Source organism: Pollicipes pollicipes, unplaced genomic scaffold (assembly GCF_011947565.3).
Source record: "Pollicipes pollicipes isolate AB1234 unplaced genomic scaffold, Ppol_2.1 Scaffold_4219;HRSCAF=4965_pilon_pilon_pilon, whole genome shotgun sequence".
Taxonomy (NCBI): Eukaryota; Metazoa; Arthropoda; class Thecostraca; order Pollicipedomorpha; family Pollicipedidae; genus Pollicipes; species Pollicipes pollicipes.
In genome coordinates, this window is record NW_023596448.1 from 16,187,522 (window position 1) to 16,202,946 (window position 15,425).

Here is a 15,425-nt window from a genome sequence, read left to right on the forward strand (position 1 = left end):
AAGATAAGGTCATGCCAGATCAACATAACGTCAAGTAAGCTAGTCATGCGATGCATGTTTCCAAACTGCTTATCCCAAAGGAGTCCAGTAAAATCACTTTAAATCTTGCGCCAGGTTATCTAAGTGCTCGAGGAGGTCAAAATATGTTGTTAATCTCCAACCACTTTTACCTATGCAATCCATTTCATAACCATGCACAGAATTAAGCGATCGACTCCGCACATCCTGCGTAAATAGCAGCCGCTCTACCTATTTCCTGTCTGAAGTGTAAATTTAATAATTTTCAAAGTAGTGGAGGCTTTAATATGCAAGTGATTGGGGGGGGGGGAAGCAAATATATGCAAAACAACTAAAGGACGTCTTGTTTACAGATCACCGTTATTTATGCATAATAGTTGAACACTAGCATGATTTCATCAATGCCAAAGGCAGCCACACAATGTCCCTATTCTAAAAATCCCAAACACTGGGGCACAGGTAATCGCCTGGTCACAGCATCCCTTTTCCAAGCATCACTGGGACACAAGTCAAAGATCTGGTCACGGCACCCCTGCATACAGGGATGTTGGAACAAGACCACCCCGCGACCGACCAACCCGTGCAAACACTGGGACACAAGTCAAAGATCTGGTCACGGCACCCCTGCATACAGGGATGTTGGAACAAGACCACCCCGCGACCGACCAACCCGTGCAAACACTGGGACACAAATCAAAGATCTGGTCACAGCACCCCTTTTTTAAGCAGCGGACCCAGTTCACGCTTCTGGTGGCTTGCGGCGTGCTGGCGCGGATGCTCGTCCCAGCATCCCTACATACAGCGCGGTCCTTCTAGTGGTTCTTCTCACCGTCAGGACGGCAGACCTCCCTCTCTTCCCACGCCTCCCCGCGGACGGCAGACCTCCCTCTTCCCACGCCTCCCCGCGGACGGCAGACCTCCCTCTTCCCACGCCTCCCCTTTAAGCGCCTGTCCCCATTGCGTCTGTCTCGCCTCGTCGCCCGTGTTAAATGTCGACAGTGTGCCAATACAGTGTTTCCAAAAAAAATTCATGGGGTGTGCGGATGTAAAAAAAGACTTCAAGGGGATGTCGAAATCTGCAGTTAATCCTTAGCATGAAATTAAAGGTTGTTACGCACAGTATTGTGAGCTTTACTTCAAAGTACAGTAAGACTTTGCAGTTTGGTGCATGTTGTAAATCACATCCAGCAAATGGTCCAACCAAAAATGCATCTACATATCTTTGGAGATAACAGATAAGCCAACTCCAAAAATTGCAATATGACATCATGCACCAAATCATGCAGATCAGATGGCATAGCTAGAGTTTCCACCTGTCTATGGTGTACTGCATTTTCAATGACAAAAATGATCGCAAACAAATCTTCAAGTGCCAACAGCTTGAAGTGCATTTTGGTTTGGGATCACACCCTGTACAATGTATAATGGCCACACCAAGAATTAAATACAGATACTCATCCCACAGATGTACAATACAGATCCATTAGTCACTGACATGGAAAATGCACCGTCATTCACATCCTGTGATACTAATGCATCTAGTCCTTCTTTCTTCATACTTCATCACATTGAGGGCAGCATTTGCTATTATGATACTGTGTATATTCCTGATGAATGCTCCACGATGTTTGCCTTCAAATAAGTCTAGCACCAGTTAAATCCATTCAACAATAACTTCATACATTTCTGATATTTTAAATAAAAATAAAAGGAAAACTGTCTTTCGCTGTATGGTTAACTTGGTCACACAGAAAGGTTGTAACTAGGGCTATAAGATAAGCTGTTAGCAAACATAACCTGGGTAGCTGGGGGAAATATTGCCTCATCACATGCCAACACAATAAAGGTGCTATGCATAGTATTCCATCTTCATTACCAACTACACATTCATATAATTACCTATGAGAGTGTTTCAATGATGTCATGATCATTAGCACACCCCAGGTGATCTTGAACAAATATATGGAATGACATACATGAATAATAGCTAAAATGACACTTCCGAACGCTGAAGTTTACCTACATTTCTAAATGCTTATTTTACTCCATGGTAAGCACCTCTACTTTTCATGTGAAATGCCTGCAATTAAAATAAACAGCTATTCTACATCACATTTTCACCAAATTACTGAACATAACATCATTGGACCCGAAACTTTCCGCATCATGAATAATAATATTTTGGATTATCCCGAAATTGTGTTATGGCAGCATGAACAAGCTGCTGTGATTAACCTTGTGTCTTTCATTTGATATGCTGCCCAAATCAAAGCAGATGTTGAGTATACAAAAACATTGCTGCACATTGGACACACAAACTTTTGAAATGTGTTTGGGGAGGGTTGCAAAGAGAGAAATGACAAAATGTACCGCACAAATATGTTCACAAATGGGTTTCTTTATACCCCATGTTCTTCTAAATGTTTAGGGGCATGGCTAGACCACAAAATAGCCAATGGTGATTTCCTAACCACCCGTTATTCTATCAAATAACCAATAACAAGAGTTAAAACGCGCTCGGGTGGGAGGTCAAATTGACCTCCGAAGGTTTTTTCAGAATTGTTTTCGAACAGCGTAGCGCAGCCGCGTCAAATTTTGCACACCCTTAAACAGTCAAATAGCGGATCGCTTGGCATCACAAATTTAGATCTACCTTGCAAGGTCGCTAACCTGTGGCAGGTCCAAGTCAGGCCATGGTTTCATCGATGGCAGCTTCTAGGAAAACCTTCAATCTTTATTCAACAACGAAGTGTTAGACAGAGCCATACATCTCTGAGATGCTTTCTTAGGCAACACAACATTTGAAAGAGCAAATAACATTGACCTAAGGTCAGGCATGAAGGTCACACTAAGGTCAAAACAAACCTGTTTTGTTACTCTAGGGCTTGCTGTATGGGATAGATTCTGGTGCTCATTTCGAGTTTATTGATAGCAGAAACTGTATCATGCATCTTCCATGGACTTTTTAGGGGTCGGAACAGGTCATTGACCTAAAGTGACCTAGGTCAACATTTTGTTTTAGGGACACACTGCCTAGCGTAATCTTTCCGCTTAGTCAAATTCCAAACTCAAAGCAATCTGGTATGATTTTTGTCATCTTGACCTTCAAAAGGTCAAACAAGGTCACTAACCTTGAATGAGGATGTGACCTTTCGCTTGAAAACGGTTATCTAGGTTCTGGGGGCACTTTGGAGACCAACCTGGGACTTGACCTTGTTTGACGTTTTTGATCCAAAGGTCATAACCTAGGAATCTGAAACTTTGACCTAAGCGAGTTCACGTACACGTTAACACACCCTGTAAATTTGGTGTCTCTAGCTTTCTTAGTTCTTGAGATCTCAGCGGGGTCGGATTGCCCCCCCCCCCCCCTCCCACACCCACCCACCCGAGCGAAGGGTATCTAGCCGGCCACCCGGGCGCGTGTCAATGCACACCTAAACCCAAACATCATCAGGCTGGGGGAACCACTGCTTCTGCATAGCAAGCTTTACAACTGCTGCCAGATTGAGCCCAGGTGAAAAATGGCCTCTATATACATGGTTCACAGGCTGATCTTGATTCAGTACTCATCCCATCTAAACTTATAAATGTGCATGGTGCACCATGGTCTTTGGGATTAGGGGCTCGATCTGATCATGGACAAGCGGCCTGAAAACGTTCCCTAAGTGAGTTATTCACCTAACTAACGCCCATTTCCTAGCACGAGGCGTAAGAAATGTCAACCAAGGGCAATATATATGGGGCGCATTTTGGCGATTGATTCGCCAGCGTACCCCATGCATACGTCTAGCACTCAAGCCCTCACCCATCCACCACTTCACACGAGCATGATATATTTTTACTGCGCCGGCGCTTGTCCCGCTCGCTTCCAGAAGTGTTAAATGCAAATTTTGCCCTGGAATTGACATCCTCAATTCACATCCTCTTGACATCCCGACACTAAAGTGAACTTGGTGTCCAAGAAACAGCCAAAACAGCTTAATACTTTAACAGGTAGAAAATCGGATTGTGCTTCTTTTGATTGCTTGTTTGTTATGACTTACGGTCAAATAGCCGAAAAAACCTAGGGTGGAGGTTTGGGTGGCACTTCGACACAACAGTGATGAATGGGAATAAATACATCCTCTAGCATATAGCAAAGTTCGGAAAAAAACGCTAATTAAACGGTGTTTGCTCCGTGCTATGTATCATTTTGATACCATTACAGCATGTCTAGCAAAAGTCAATTCAAGCTCAGTTATCTAAGGCGCAAAGAATGGCTTCAAAACGGGCCCCTACACATCTGAAAATCGTGCCGGAGATCAGCAAAATGCATGGTGTGACGAAGAAGGCAAATGTAGACATAAAAAGGCGATCATTTTGACTGAAAGTGTCCGGAATTTAGGAAAAACTCTAAGGTGTCGCTTTAGATGTCTATAGACGTCATCCGTTCTTGCTGATAGGCGTAAGCGAGTGCCGCGTCTAGGGTGGCAATCGACATCCCTAGGGTGGCAATCAACATCCCGAGGCCAGCGAGGATGAAACTACAGGGGGCTAATCTGGCGCTCGTGTTACGATCCTGATGTGTTTATCTTAGGGGCTTTAGCGTGGCCTGAGGTCGATGGATTATCAGCAAAACAAGGCACGTTAGAGGTAGACCAGCGCGTCTCGTCGGAGTGCTATTCAAGGTCATTTTGAATTTGGGCTGGTTTTAACTGGCTCCAAATAATTAACACCATAGTCATTACGTTGTGGTGTGATTGTGTCCCCGTGACCGTGTGTTGTGATATCAGCAATTAAACAACGCTGGGTATGCTATTAGCATTTAGATTGCAGCTTACAGCATCGTTGCATGCTGATTGGGACCGTCAATGCCTGCTGCATTACTCTCATCAAATATAGTTGGGTATCAGCATATGTTTCTATGTGGTACACCCATAACACATGTTCTGTAGACATGTACCTCATTCCAATTCACCATGAACTAAAAAAGGATGCATTTGTGTCTCAGGATTGTATTATGATGCACAATCCAGGTCAGGCCAAATACAGACAGGATGAGACGTTCAGGATGCATGGTATGATAGTTGCAGGAAGCAGGTATAATCTTCTTATTTCCTGTAGATGGAATTTTGCAGGAGGCAGAAGATGATGAAGGATGGGCCCTGGTTGGCCCTGGGATGGTTCTTCTGTTTGATCATTTGAAACACGAAATCAGATTGTAGCCATTGGATGCATCATATGACACAAGCATTGCCCATACCCAATGAGGGAAATATAACTTTATGGCCATGTATTTTGTTAAGCTCTGAATGGTAGTTAATGGTACTCTGAAAAATGTTGATTGATCGGGCTGGTTGTTTTGAGGTGGAGAGGATGAAAGAAAAACAGAAGGAGAATGTCTAAAGGACTATGGGAAGGTGTGATTTTCCACCCAGATGTCGAAAAAAATTAACACTGTCTCAGTATTTGCAACATTGCGACACATGCAACATCACTGTATGGTTTGTTCGCTGTCATTAATGTTAAGCTGAGGTTCTATAAAAGTGATTTTCCTTGTTTTTGTGCTGTGTGGCACCAGAAACAAAGCAAGCCAACCACAGTTTGATAGCATTTCACGTCATCAAACTTAAGCTAAAAGGCACTGATGGTAGTAACATTATGTAAAGGTGTATTCCATGATTAAGTAGCAGTGTCGTTTTGAACACTTTAAGGGGCCTGCCTCCTGAACTCTGGCTTGAGCCCCCTAAATGCTGTTCTGACCCTCCCCCATGCATGTGAACAAAAACAAAATACTGGGACAATAACATGCGGCAAGTGTCTGAAGTGCTCATCCACTTGATACCTAGTCATCATTACCGTATATCATAGTTGTCACAACCATATCAGTTTAAAATGATACCTTATTTTTAAACATCAAAACAGTGTCACAACCAACCCAACTTTTGAATTTTGCGTTTAACATCCAGAACGCAATTATAGGTGACCTAAAACTATAGTGTTTTACCCAACTCCAGTAATTCAAGGCGGATAATTAAGGATGTATTAATGATGTATTAAGGCAAGATTATCCTGTTGTTTCATACTCCTAAAAAAGTGTCAGTGTCATCCCAGATGGCTGTACAACTTATTCGAAAGAAACGCCTAGAAGACACACCCAAGAAGCGACCACACACTATAATCACGACAAAAATGAAAAAGACTGATTCTATTTATGCTATTTGCAGGTTTACATTGCACTACCTCACACAAAAACGGCATCGTCCACAAGACATTCAAAAATACAGCTTTAAATACACAAAAAACGAGTGGCATACGCACACTCAACACCAATTTCCAACAGCACATCAGTAAAGCCAGCGGAGTAAGAGTAAACGACGCGCGCGGACGTGAGTTAGGGTTGCGAAGTCTCTTCCGCGCCACATGAAGGACACTAAAAAGTGAATCTATGACAATATACAGGGCATATTTATTCCGGCAGATATGACAGATTTACTCCCAGTAAAAATGTGTTGTAAAGCTACCGGAATATAATTTTGTCTTACTTGCACCCTTAATACAACACTCGTACACATCAACAAATGCCGCTGCGCACGCGCGGCTTGCGGGGTGCCTTTCAAGCTGGTATGAATAAATCAAAAGGTCGCAACGATGCTGGGTACGGTGGGCATTTTGCTTTTTTTCAGCTCCTCTTAAAGTCCCGTAAAGTATGGGTTTCTGGCTTAGTTCCCACCCGTCCTGATTTGACTGGATTATGACAAGTCTAGGTCTGACAAAAATTTGAGACTGAGTCATGAATCATGGTAACACAAGAAGGTAAACACGGGCATAATGATGTCTCCGAAAGAGTGGAGTGGGATAAGGGTATTCCCAAAAGCACAAAGCACAATGCACCAGGGTTTGCCCCGGTGCTTTTATCTTCACCCTGATCAGGGAGGTCAATGCGACCACTTAATGTTTCTTGGGGACTCCCGGGGTGTCGGCAATCCCCTCCGAGTTTTTGAGCCCCATGGGGAATCTATTGCACATGTATTGACGCCGAACACGTATCCCTAGCGTTGGTGGTTTCGGAGCAGGGGCGGTCTTTGAAGAACACTGCACGGCGATCTACGGTTGGCTGTCTGGGGAAGGGGGAGGGGGGGGGGCAACCGGAGATGCTGCGCTCGGCGGGACGACATTGTTATATTAACAAAGCCGTGCGTTATAAACATATGGTCAAAACACGTAAAACTATGCACCATGGTCCTCATATATGAACAATAAACACGCCTGCTTAGGTTTTGTATTGCCACAAGGCATATCCTCGTATATATATATATATATATATATATATATATATAATATATATATTATATGTGTGTGTGTAGAGAGAGAGAGCGAGAGCGAGAGAGAGAGAGGAGAGAGAGAGAGAGAAGAGAGGAGAGAGAGAGAGAGAGAGAGAGAGAGAGAGAGAGAGAGAGAGAGGAGAGAGAGAGAGAGAGAGAGAGAGAGGAGAGAGAGAGAAGAGAGAGAGAGAGAGAGAAGAGAGAGAGAGAGAGCGAGAGGAGAGAGAGAGAGAGAGGAGAGAAGAGAAGAGAGAGAGAGAGAGAGAGAAGAGAGAAGAGAGAGAGAGAGAGAGAGAGAGAGAGAGGCGAGAGAGAGAGAGAGAGAGAAGAGAGAGGAGAGAGAGAGAGAGAGAGAAGAGAGAGAGAGAGAGAGAGAGAAGAGAAGAGAGAGAGAGAAGCGAGAGAGAGAGAGAGAGAGAGAGAGAGAGAGAGAGAGAGAGAGAGAGAGAGGAGAGAGAAGAGAGGAGAGGAGAGAGCGAGAGAGAGAGAGAGAGAGAGAGAGAGAGAGAGAGAGAGAGAGAGAGAGAGAGAGAGAGAGAGCGAGAGAGAGAGATAGAGAGAGAGAGGAGGAGAGAAGAGAGAGGAGAGAGAGAGAGAGAGGAGAGAGAGAGAGAGAGAGAGAGAGAGAGAGGAGAGAGAGAGAGAGAGAGAGAGAGAGAGAGAGAGAGAGAGAGAGAGAGAGAGAGAGACACATCGTGATTCATCTGTGCTTTTACTCGATGCGGTCGCTTCGCGGCCGTTGGTTAGGCGCGTATGAACTATTTCACGTTAAATAATCTTATACGAAAAACTCCGTAACTCACTAGCCCCAACGCTTTTGGCCCTTAGCCCTCCCCACAGCCTTGTCTCCCTGTCGCCTCCTGTCTGTACTATCATCTGCTCCCTGCCCTGTATCATTCTCTCTTACCATGCCCCACCATGCCGTCTCCTGTCCTGCGCTCTCCTACGCTGTGCATCTCCACGCTGCCCCAGGTGTTGATCTGTCCTGACTTGTTTGTACTGTTTTGTTGCCTCCGGCCCAGTCCCAGCCCCAGCCTCAGTCCCAGCTTCAGGCCCCAGCCGCAGACGCAGCTGCATACCCAGCCCAGCCCTAACCCCAGCCGCAAATTTCTCTTCTCTCATTTGTACCTACTCTTCTCTACCTCTCTTTGGCAATCAAAAAGAAGGGAAAAACACCGGAATATTGATACTTCGGTCACAGGCTCTTGGCCAAACAGCACAGTGCGTGGGCGAGAATTGCTCGTCTACGCTCGTCCGTGTGTTATTGTACCCGCTTCTGTGTCGACCAAAAGTGCGACGAAAATACCAATATTTCGTTAATTTATCACTTTCTTGTTAGGCAATGGAATCAAGCCCACTATTTCCATGAGTAAAGGTTTGCGTAATTGCTCTGATATATATATGTATATATATATATGTAAGCTTCCTTGCAGCACCAATGAACAGCTTTGTATTTCTATTGAATCCAGTTACAACCTTTACCATATATCTTAGCGCGCTTTGAGAAGTGGGAAACCACCAATGCGCGTGTTTTTGTGCACTCCGACTTATTGGCTTCACAGTTCCCGGCTCACGCACGACTATTGGATCACTCTCAGGATGCTTTTGAATCTGCTCATACATCTGCGGTCTGTAACAACCGTAAAAAAAATATGTAACATATGTCACCGCAAATTTCTCTCATGACACTCTTCCAACTGGGATGGATCAATGTGTTGCCGTCTGTCCAATGTGATTCATCTTCACGGGTGCGTGCAGGACATTACAATAAGGGGATGCAGCCCAAAACGTTTCAGCGAAAGCCCATTTTAGCGGGCCGGAGATGCACAAAATGCGTTACATGGCGTACAACATGACATGTGTTTTATTTAGTTATTTATACGTGTCTACCTCGTCCTTTTACCTGACCACATTTATGCACATACATACATATCCATATTATCCACCCGTACACGTTTTAGAAGGGATGGGGAGCGCGTGCCGTCGTTGCGCCCCCCCCCCCCCTCCCCCTCTTTGGATGCGCCCATGGTTATCTCATCGCTCTACATTCTCATCTCACTCCATTGCCTACGTTGTTACCTCTCAGCACTAAATGAGGTGAAGTGCGATTAAAGCCGTTTGACAGCAGTTTAAAACAACAGTTTAAACGGTTTACGCCGCTCTCAGACGCGCATCACGGTAAGCGTCAGTATACAGGCGCCGCCGGCACTTAGCACGCCGCGCGGCGCTCTACTGTCAAAATGACGAGCCACGTCTCTCAGCTCTCTGACAGTGGCCTGGCGTCGGTAAACTTCCGGCAGGTGGCCGACGCCCGGCACCTCGCAAGTCTCGCGGCGCGCGCGGCGCCTGGTGCGCCGCCGGGCGTCCGCGTAGGCCGAAAACGCCGCCGTAAACATCGCGTGCGCCGTGGCCAGTGTTTAATGACCACGCCGTGCAGCGCGTCCTATCTTGCAGGATGTAGCCCGGTTGCGAAACGGGAGACACCCGAGGAGCCCGAGGTCAGAGGCTGTGCCACTAACGACTTCATGCATCGATGTTCTGAACTGTGTTGCGTCTGGCAGTTTAAAGTTGGTGACAGACATTTCTGGACCATGCGCGGTGTCGAGACAATCCAGCCGCTGATGGTGACAGCCGAGCGTGGCACAGCGTGCCACAGCGTCTATCTTTGGCTAGCCTCAAAAGGTCTGAAGTCCCTGAATGACGCCACAAGACACATCCACGAGTGTAACCTCGATATCGCCTCCAAAGAATAAAGTTCTGACACGGCGCACATGCGCACGAGACGCCGTGCTAAGGCAAGTTTCGTGCCGGTGCGATCAGCGGGCGGCGCGTGGCACATGCTCCAACTTTTTAAGCCCGTTGGTTTGGCGTGGGCGGCAGGACAAGGAGGCTAACGCCGCAGCCGGTGAGCGGTCATGTGAAGCCATGGCCGCATCTCGGCAACCGCTGGCTGGAGCGACGCGAAATTAAGACGAGTTGAACGCGGAGTCGCGAGACGTCACGTGTGGGGCTGGATATGTCGCGTGTCACGTGCACAGCAGCGGTCAAGACGGACTTTCCGTTTTGACCGTTTTACACGTTTTGTATCACAGCGCGACAGTCGGAGCCGGTGAGGGCGTGAGTCTGTCCTCAAAAGCATCGGCAAATGCACCGCCTGCAACTCGTGTATCCAGCACCAGGTATGTGCGACGCACGGCTGCGCTGGTAACCATCGGACAAGCCGAGAAGGACAGTATTTCGAAAGAAGATGCCAAATGCAACACTTTGTCGCCGAAACTATCGCCAGGGTCGCAAAAAAGTTTTCATCACCGCAAGTGCCGATTCGTTTCTGTTTTTGTTTTTCTTTTTGTATTTACGACCAATTTATTTCTCGTTGAGTGCACTATCCGGTCCAAACATCATCTTTATATAGGGGAACACTGTTTTGCTTTTTACGATTTCGAAGTGCCACTGATCGACCGCTGCTCTCGGCCGCCGAATATTTAGGTAAAACGTCGAAACCGTCTTCCGTGCATTCGTTCGTTGCGGGCGGGAGCACTGATCGACAGTAACAATGATAATGTATTAATGCGTTGTTAACTGCGTACATTTTATTCTATTTCATTTCGCTTTTTTTAATTTGAGTGGGCCATCATCTTCAGTGAGTAATAAGTTGCAGAGGTTCTGGCAATATGACTCATGGCAATGTGGTTATTGATAATCTAGCAACGCTGCCACGGTAAAAAAGCATTTATAGTAGAAGCATGCAATGCATTTCGGAATAGTTACTGAGTGACATAAGAGCATCGCAGCAGCGTCGACACAGTACAACTGAAATGCAGCGAATCTGGCGCTGTCGGCGGCGTCCAGAAAAGAAGTGTCTGTGGGCGTTTTTTGAAACGTTCTGAATGACCAACAAAACTGCAATGGACATTTAACCATTGTAAGAGTAACATTTCCAAGCTGCAGCACGACTATTACAGTGGTAAACCTTTGATGGCTTCGTACGGTACTCCTGTGCCGCTGCGGCTTGCGGTCTCATCCGCTTGACCGTAAGACCAAGCGGATTAGAGGCAGGTCCAAAAGTGGTAAGGAACCTGTTTGACTTAGTTTGCTTTAGAAACAAACTGAGTTAATGTGTCCATCACACTATGCAGTCACTTTTTAAGTAATTAGCATGGCCTCACTAGCGTGCATATTAACCTGCATCCAGCACCCAGCTCTGAACGAATATGAAGGGATGTCGAGCGGTCACTGCTTTATTTTGTTCAAAGTGGTTAGGGATTTGCCCCAGTGTATCATTCAGGGTTAGATACTTTGCCAGCTTGACTGTAGGGCTGCTTGATACCCGGCTTCAGTTTCCTTAGTAAGCATTTGGTCTAAATTTTAGTATGTTTTTTAAACTTAAATTGGACCCCGTATTTAAGGTAGACAGGTTACGCGATGGGCAAAGCGCAGTCGGTTCAACGACGGAGGCGAAAACTAGATAGCTGGGTTGCCATGGTATCATTTAGTCCTTGCCGTGATAGGGGCGGGGCTGACGCAACCCACTCCTAACGTTTTTTTTTTTTTTAGGATACCTCTCCGGTGTATTTTACAATCGCGCCTAAATTTTCAGTTACCTTTGTGGCATTCATTGCGTGTGTTTGGACACTATAAAATTATCCTACCTTTTACGGAAAGGAGCAGCGGCGAAACGCGCGTGCGCCGTAATTACGGCGGCCGGCGACCGGCATTAACTTTTCATTTGTTGCGGCGCGAAATTGAGCCGCAGTGACCGTCAAATGCGTGACTTGAATTTCCGGCGTTCAAATGTTTAAAAAAACAACGTATTGGGCAAAAACTTAAGAGTATGGAATGCGATGAAAAGACTCAAAAATGCAGCCATAGTAAAACGAAGCACGCTGAAAAGGCAATGCAACACGCCCGGTTCTTAGCGTGGTGAGTGTTCTGGAGCCACTGCCGAGCATGTGAACACAGTAACATTATAACAGCGTTGGCAAGTGGCAGCGGGCGAAATTAGGGAAATCTGGCGCTTGAAGTGGTAGCATCTACGATTTTCTGACGCATTTTAAATTTGTAAAGCACTTCAACTGCGGTGAAAATCTAGAGAACAATATTTGAGATTTCGGCAATTGCTGAAGTTGTCTTAGTAAATAATATCATGGGCTGAGTATACCAGAATGCGTTAAATGGTGGTTCCTGGTCATCTATTTTTCTGCTTTGGTGCGTCTCATCAACAGCTTTGACGCATGACCGCATCGCAAAAACTCGGTGAACGCTGTGACGGCGTTCATGGCATGTTTTGATTAGCACTGCCCTATATCCTTATGAAGAGATAAAGTGGATTTTTTTCAGACATTGGAGACACCCACTTCCCGCAGGCACACATACATAAAGAGGGAGAATAAAGCACGAGCGGCAATTATCGGCCGACCCCCATTAAAATCGTAAGTAATTCACCCCATGCTGTCGCAAGAAAAACGGGTCACAGATTTGGCTTCATTTTCGTGACTCTCACACGTCCCTGATAGCCAGCGCGTCACACCCGGTTTCCGACAGGCATCCTGGCAGCCGGAGGTTGAATTTGCCAAAAATTCCTATGAGCGGCTCTCAATGATCCCAGAAGCATTGCGAAAAGTCGTCCACATTACTAGGGAATTTTTCATGCAGCACTGGCTATCAACTATTCAAAACGTTTTTTTTTCTCGCAGACGCTGAAAGAGCACACACAAACGCAGCAGCTGTGAGAGTTGCGTCAGTAACTTGTTCAGAGGGACTAAAGAGGAGCTGCCGCTCTTTCAAACCGAAAAAGATGCCTCCGGATCTGAGCTAAAAATCTGATCCCTTTATGAAAATAATTCACGCAAATACATTTACACGTGATTACACCTGGATTTGGCAGCCGGATCACAACACGCGCTTTCTTTCAGTGACCTTCTTTACGCCGGAAATTAGATAACTACAAAGCCGGTATGGATTAGAGGCTTCTTAACGAATGTTGTTGCCCCTACATCTATCTTAGGAGGCTGGAGCAGAGTGCAAACGCCTCCACAGCAGCCTAGGTCATTTCCAGATCCATCTCACGAAAGGATGTATTGATCAGCCGTTTCACCATGTAATTCGGCTATACCTAGATCCCAGATATTACGGGAGATGATAAAGAACACATACGTCTCCTCTGTGGCCTAGTTTCTATCCAGGTCGCACGCAAACAAACCCCTCTTCGAATGAAGACTGAATGTTCGGTTTGGTCAGGCCGAACGTCAGGGGACTGGGGCCCAGCAGCTCTTCCCCGGCATTAGTCTTACCTCGGACGTGATGGTGGCGAAGAGTTGTTGTGTGTCATAGCTCCAGCGACCGCAGGCGATGACCGAGCCGTCGCCGCCGGGCTCGGCGCCGGCGGCGCGGCACACATCCACCTCGCCGGCGCCGTCGTCGTCCCCGGCGCAGCGCAGCGGCGGAGCCAGCAGCACCAGCACCTGGCTATAGTAGGTGAGCGCGCAGACCAGCGTCGACGATCCGATCAGGCCCAGGCACAGCGCGCGCTGGTACAGCCCGAACTCGCCCACCGACTCGAGCAGCGTCTCGAAGGTGGGTGGCCGCGGCCGGCGCGCGCCTCCCTCCGGCGCGACACTCACGGAGTCCGGCTTCTCGGTCTGCGCGGGCGGCATGCTGCCTCTGGTGTGACGCGGCGGCGGACGGGCGACGGCTAGGTCCAACTGAGATGTGGGGGCGGTGGGGGCAGTGGGCGGGGGGGGGGGGCACGTGTGAGGAGACATCTGCTGCCACTGCGAGGGACATCGGGCCGGTTTTTTGGCTGTGAGCCTTCTTTGAATGTACGTGCTGTGCGCAACGGCTGGTCGGCCCGCAGAGAGGTTAAAGGAGGAAAGATGGCCAAAAGTGTCACTTTGACGTTCGCCCTCGTTGTGTGATGCTCGCCACTGTTTGAGGCTTGGCATGGCACTGACATTCACTGGGTGTGTTTTCAAATTAATCGTAAGTTATGATTGGGTCAGCCTTTCATGGCTTTGTGGGATTAGAGCGGGAGGGACAATGGAATATGTCATGCTGGTTGCCCCAACTTCAGGGAAAGCATTTTTACAGCAGGGGCGTACACAGGATTCGCACCTTTTCGGTTGGGGACCATGGCTGAAAGGCAATTCGCGGAAGGTTTTCAGTGTGTTTGCGAGGAACATTACGCACATAGACAAGACAGTGGTAATAGTCTTAGTTCTGTAAGAGAAACAGGAGACTGGAGATATCGATGCGTTCATATTTTGACAACATGACTTAAGGGTATGTTTCGATACAGGCATGTTACCGAAACATCAACGCATCTTTGTCTCCATACTCCCGGTGTTTTCTTTGAGATATAAGACTGTTACTATTATCTTATCTCGTGTAATTCACTGAACACCAAGGTCAGCGCTCCGCAGCGGCCCGCAAGTTCTTGGGTGTTTTCGTAACCTGGGCTTGCATGGACAAAATCGGTAACTTTGTGTCGTTTAATTGTACGTGTAAATGCACGGTGAGGTCAAAATCTTCGGAATTTAAATACATCCATATCATTGTGGACGCACGGTGATTTAGAATGTGCCATACAATTTTTGGTGGACGGCACCTGTCCCTTTGACTCTGTTCCGTTTCCACGCACTATTTTCTTCGTATTTTTGTGTATACTGCGACACCACGTAGCGCTACAGCCAGACGACCAGCTGTTGCATTATGCTGTCCCCATGGATCGTGCGTCGTCGATGACTTCTGCGCCTGTGGCTTTGCCGGGGGAAAATTCCTTATCCTTGTGCTGTGTCTATTGTGACGTCATTTATTTTCCTTGCACTTATTTAGAGTCTGTGGAAGAAAGGATGTGATACCATTATGACATTTCCTATCAGAATTCATAGATCCCATTTGGTTAGTTCGGTCTTCTTTGAAAGCGACGTGGTGGGGAGAATGTGTGGACTGCTCACACTTTTTTGGTTTTGAATGACGTCTTTGGGAGCTTACTGAAACTAAGCCAAATGTGGGATAGTGAATTAGTCTTTAGTCAGATGGCATTTTCTGTGGGTATACTTTGAAAAGTTGAGCTTGTCAAAAATTACGGCGCCGTCATTTATGATG

The 15,425-nt window shown here is 46.7% G+C and overlaps 1 protein-coding gene across 1 annotated transcript in view; it reads right to left on the reverse strand.

Annotated features, from left to right (window-relative positions):
• Positions 1 to 13,975, reverse strand: part of LOC119094927 (organic cation transporter protein) — a 36,184-nt gene extending 22,209 nt beyond the window's left edge. Inside the window, exon 1 of the mRNA XM_037217837.1 lies at positions 13,784 to 13,975. Coding sequence (XP_037073732.1) covers positions 13,784 to 13,975 — 192 coding nt within the window. The remainder of the gene's footprint in view (positions 1 to 13,783) is intronic.
• Between the last annotated feature and the right edge of the window lie 1,450 nt (positions 13,976 to 15,425).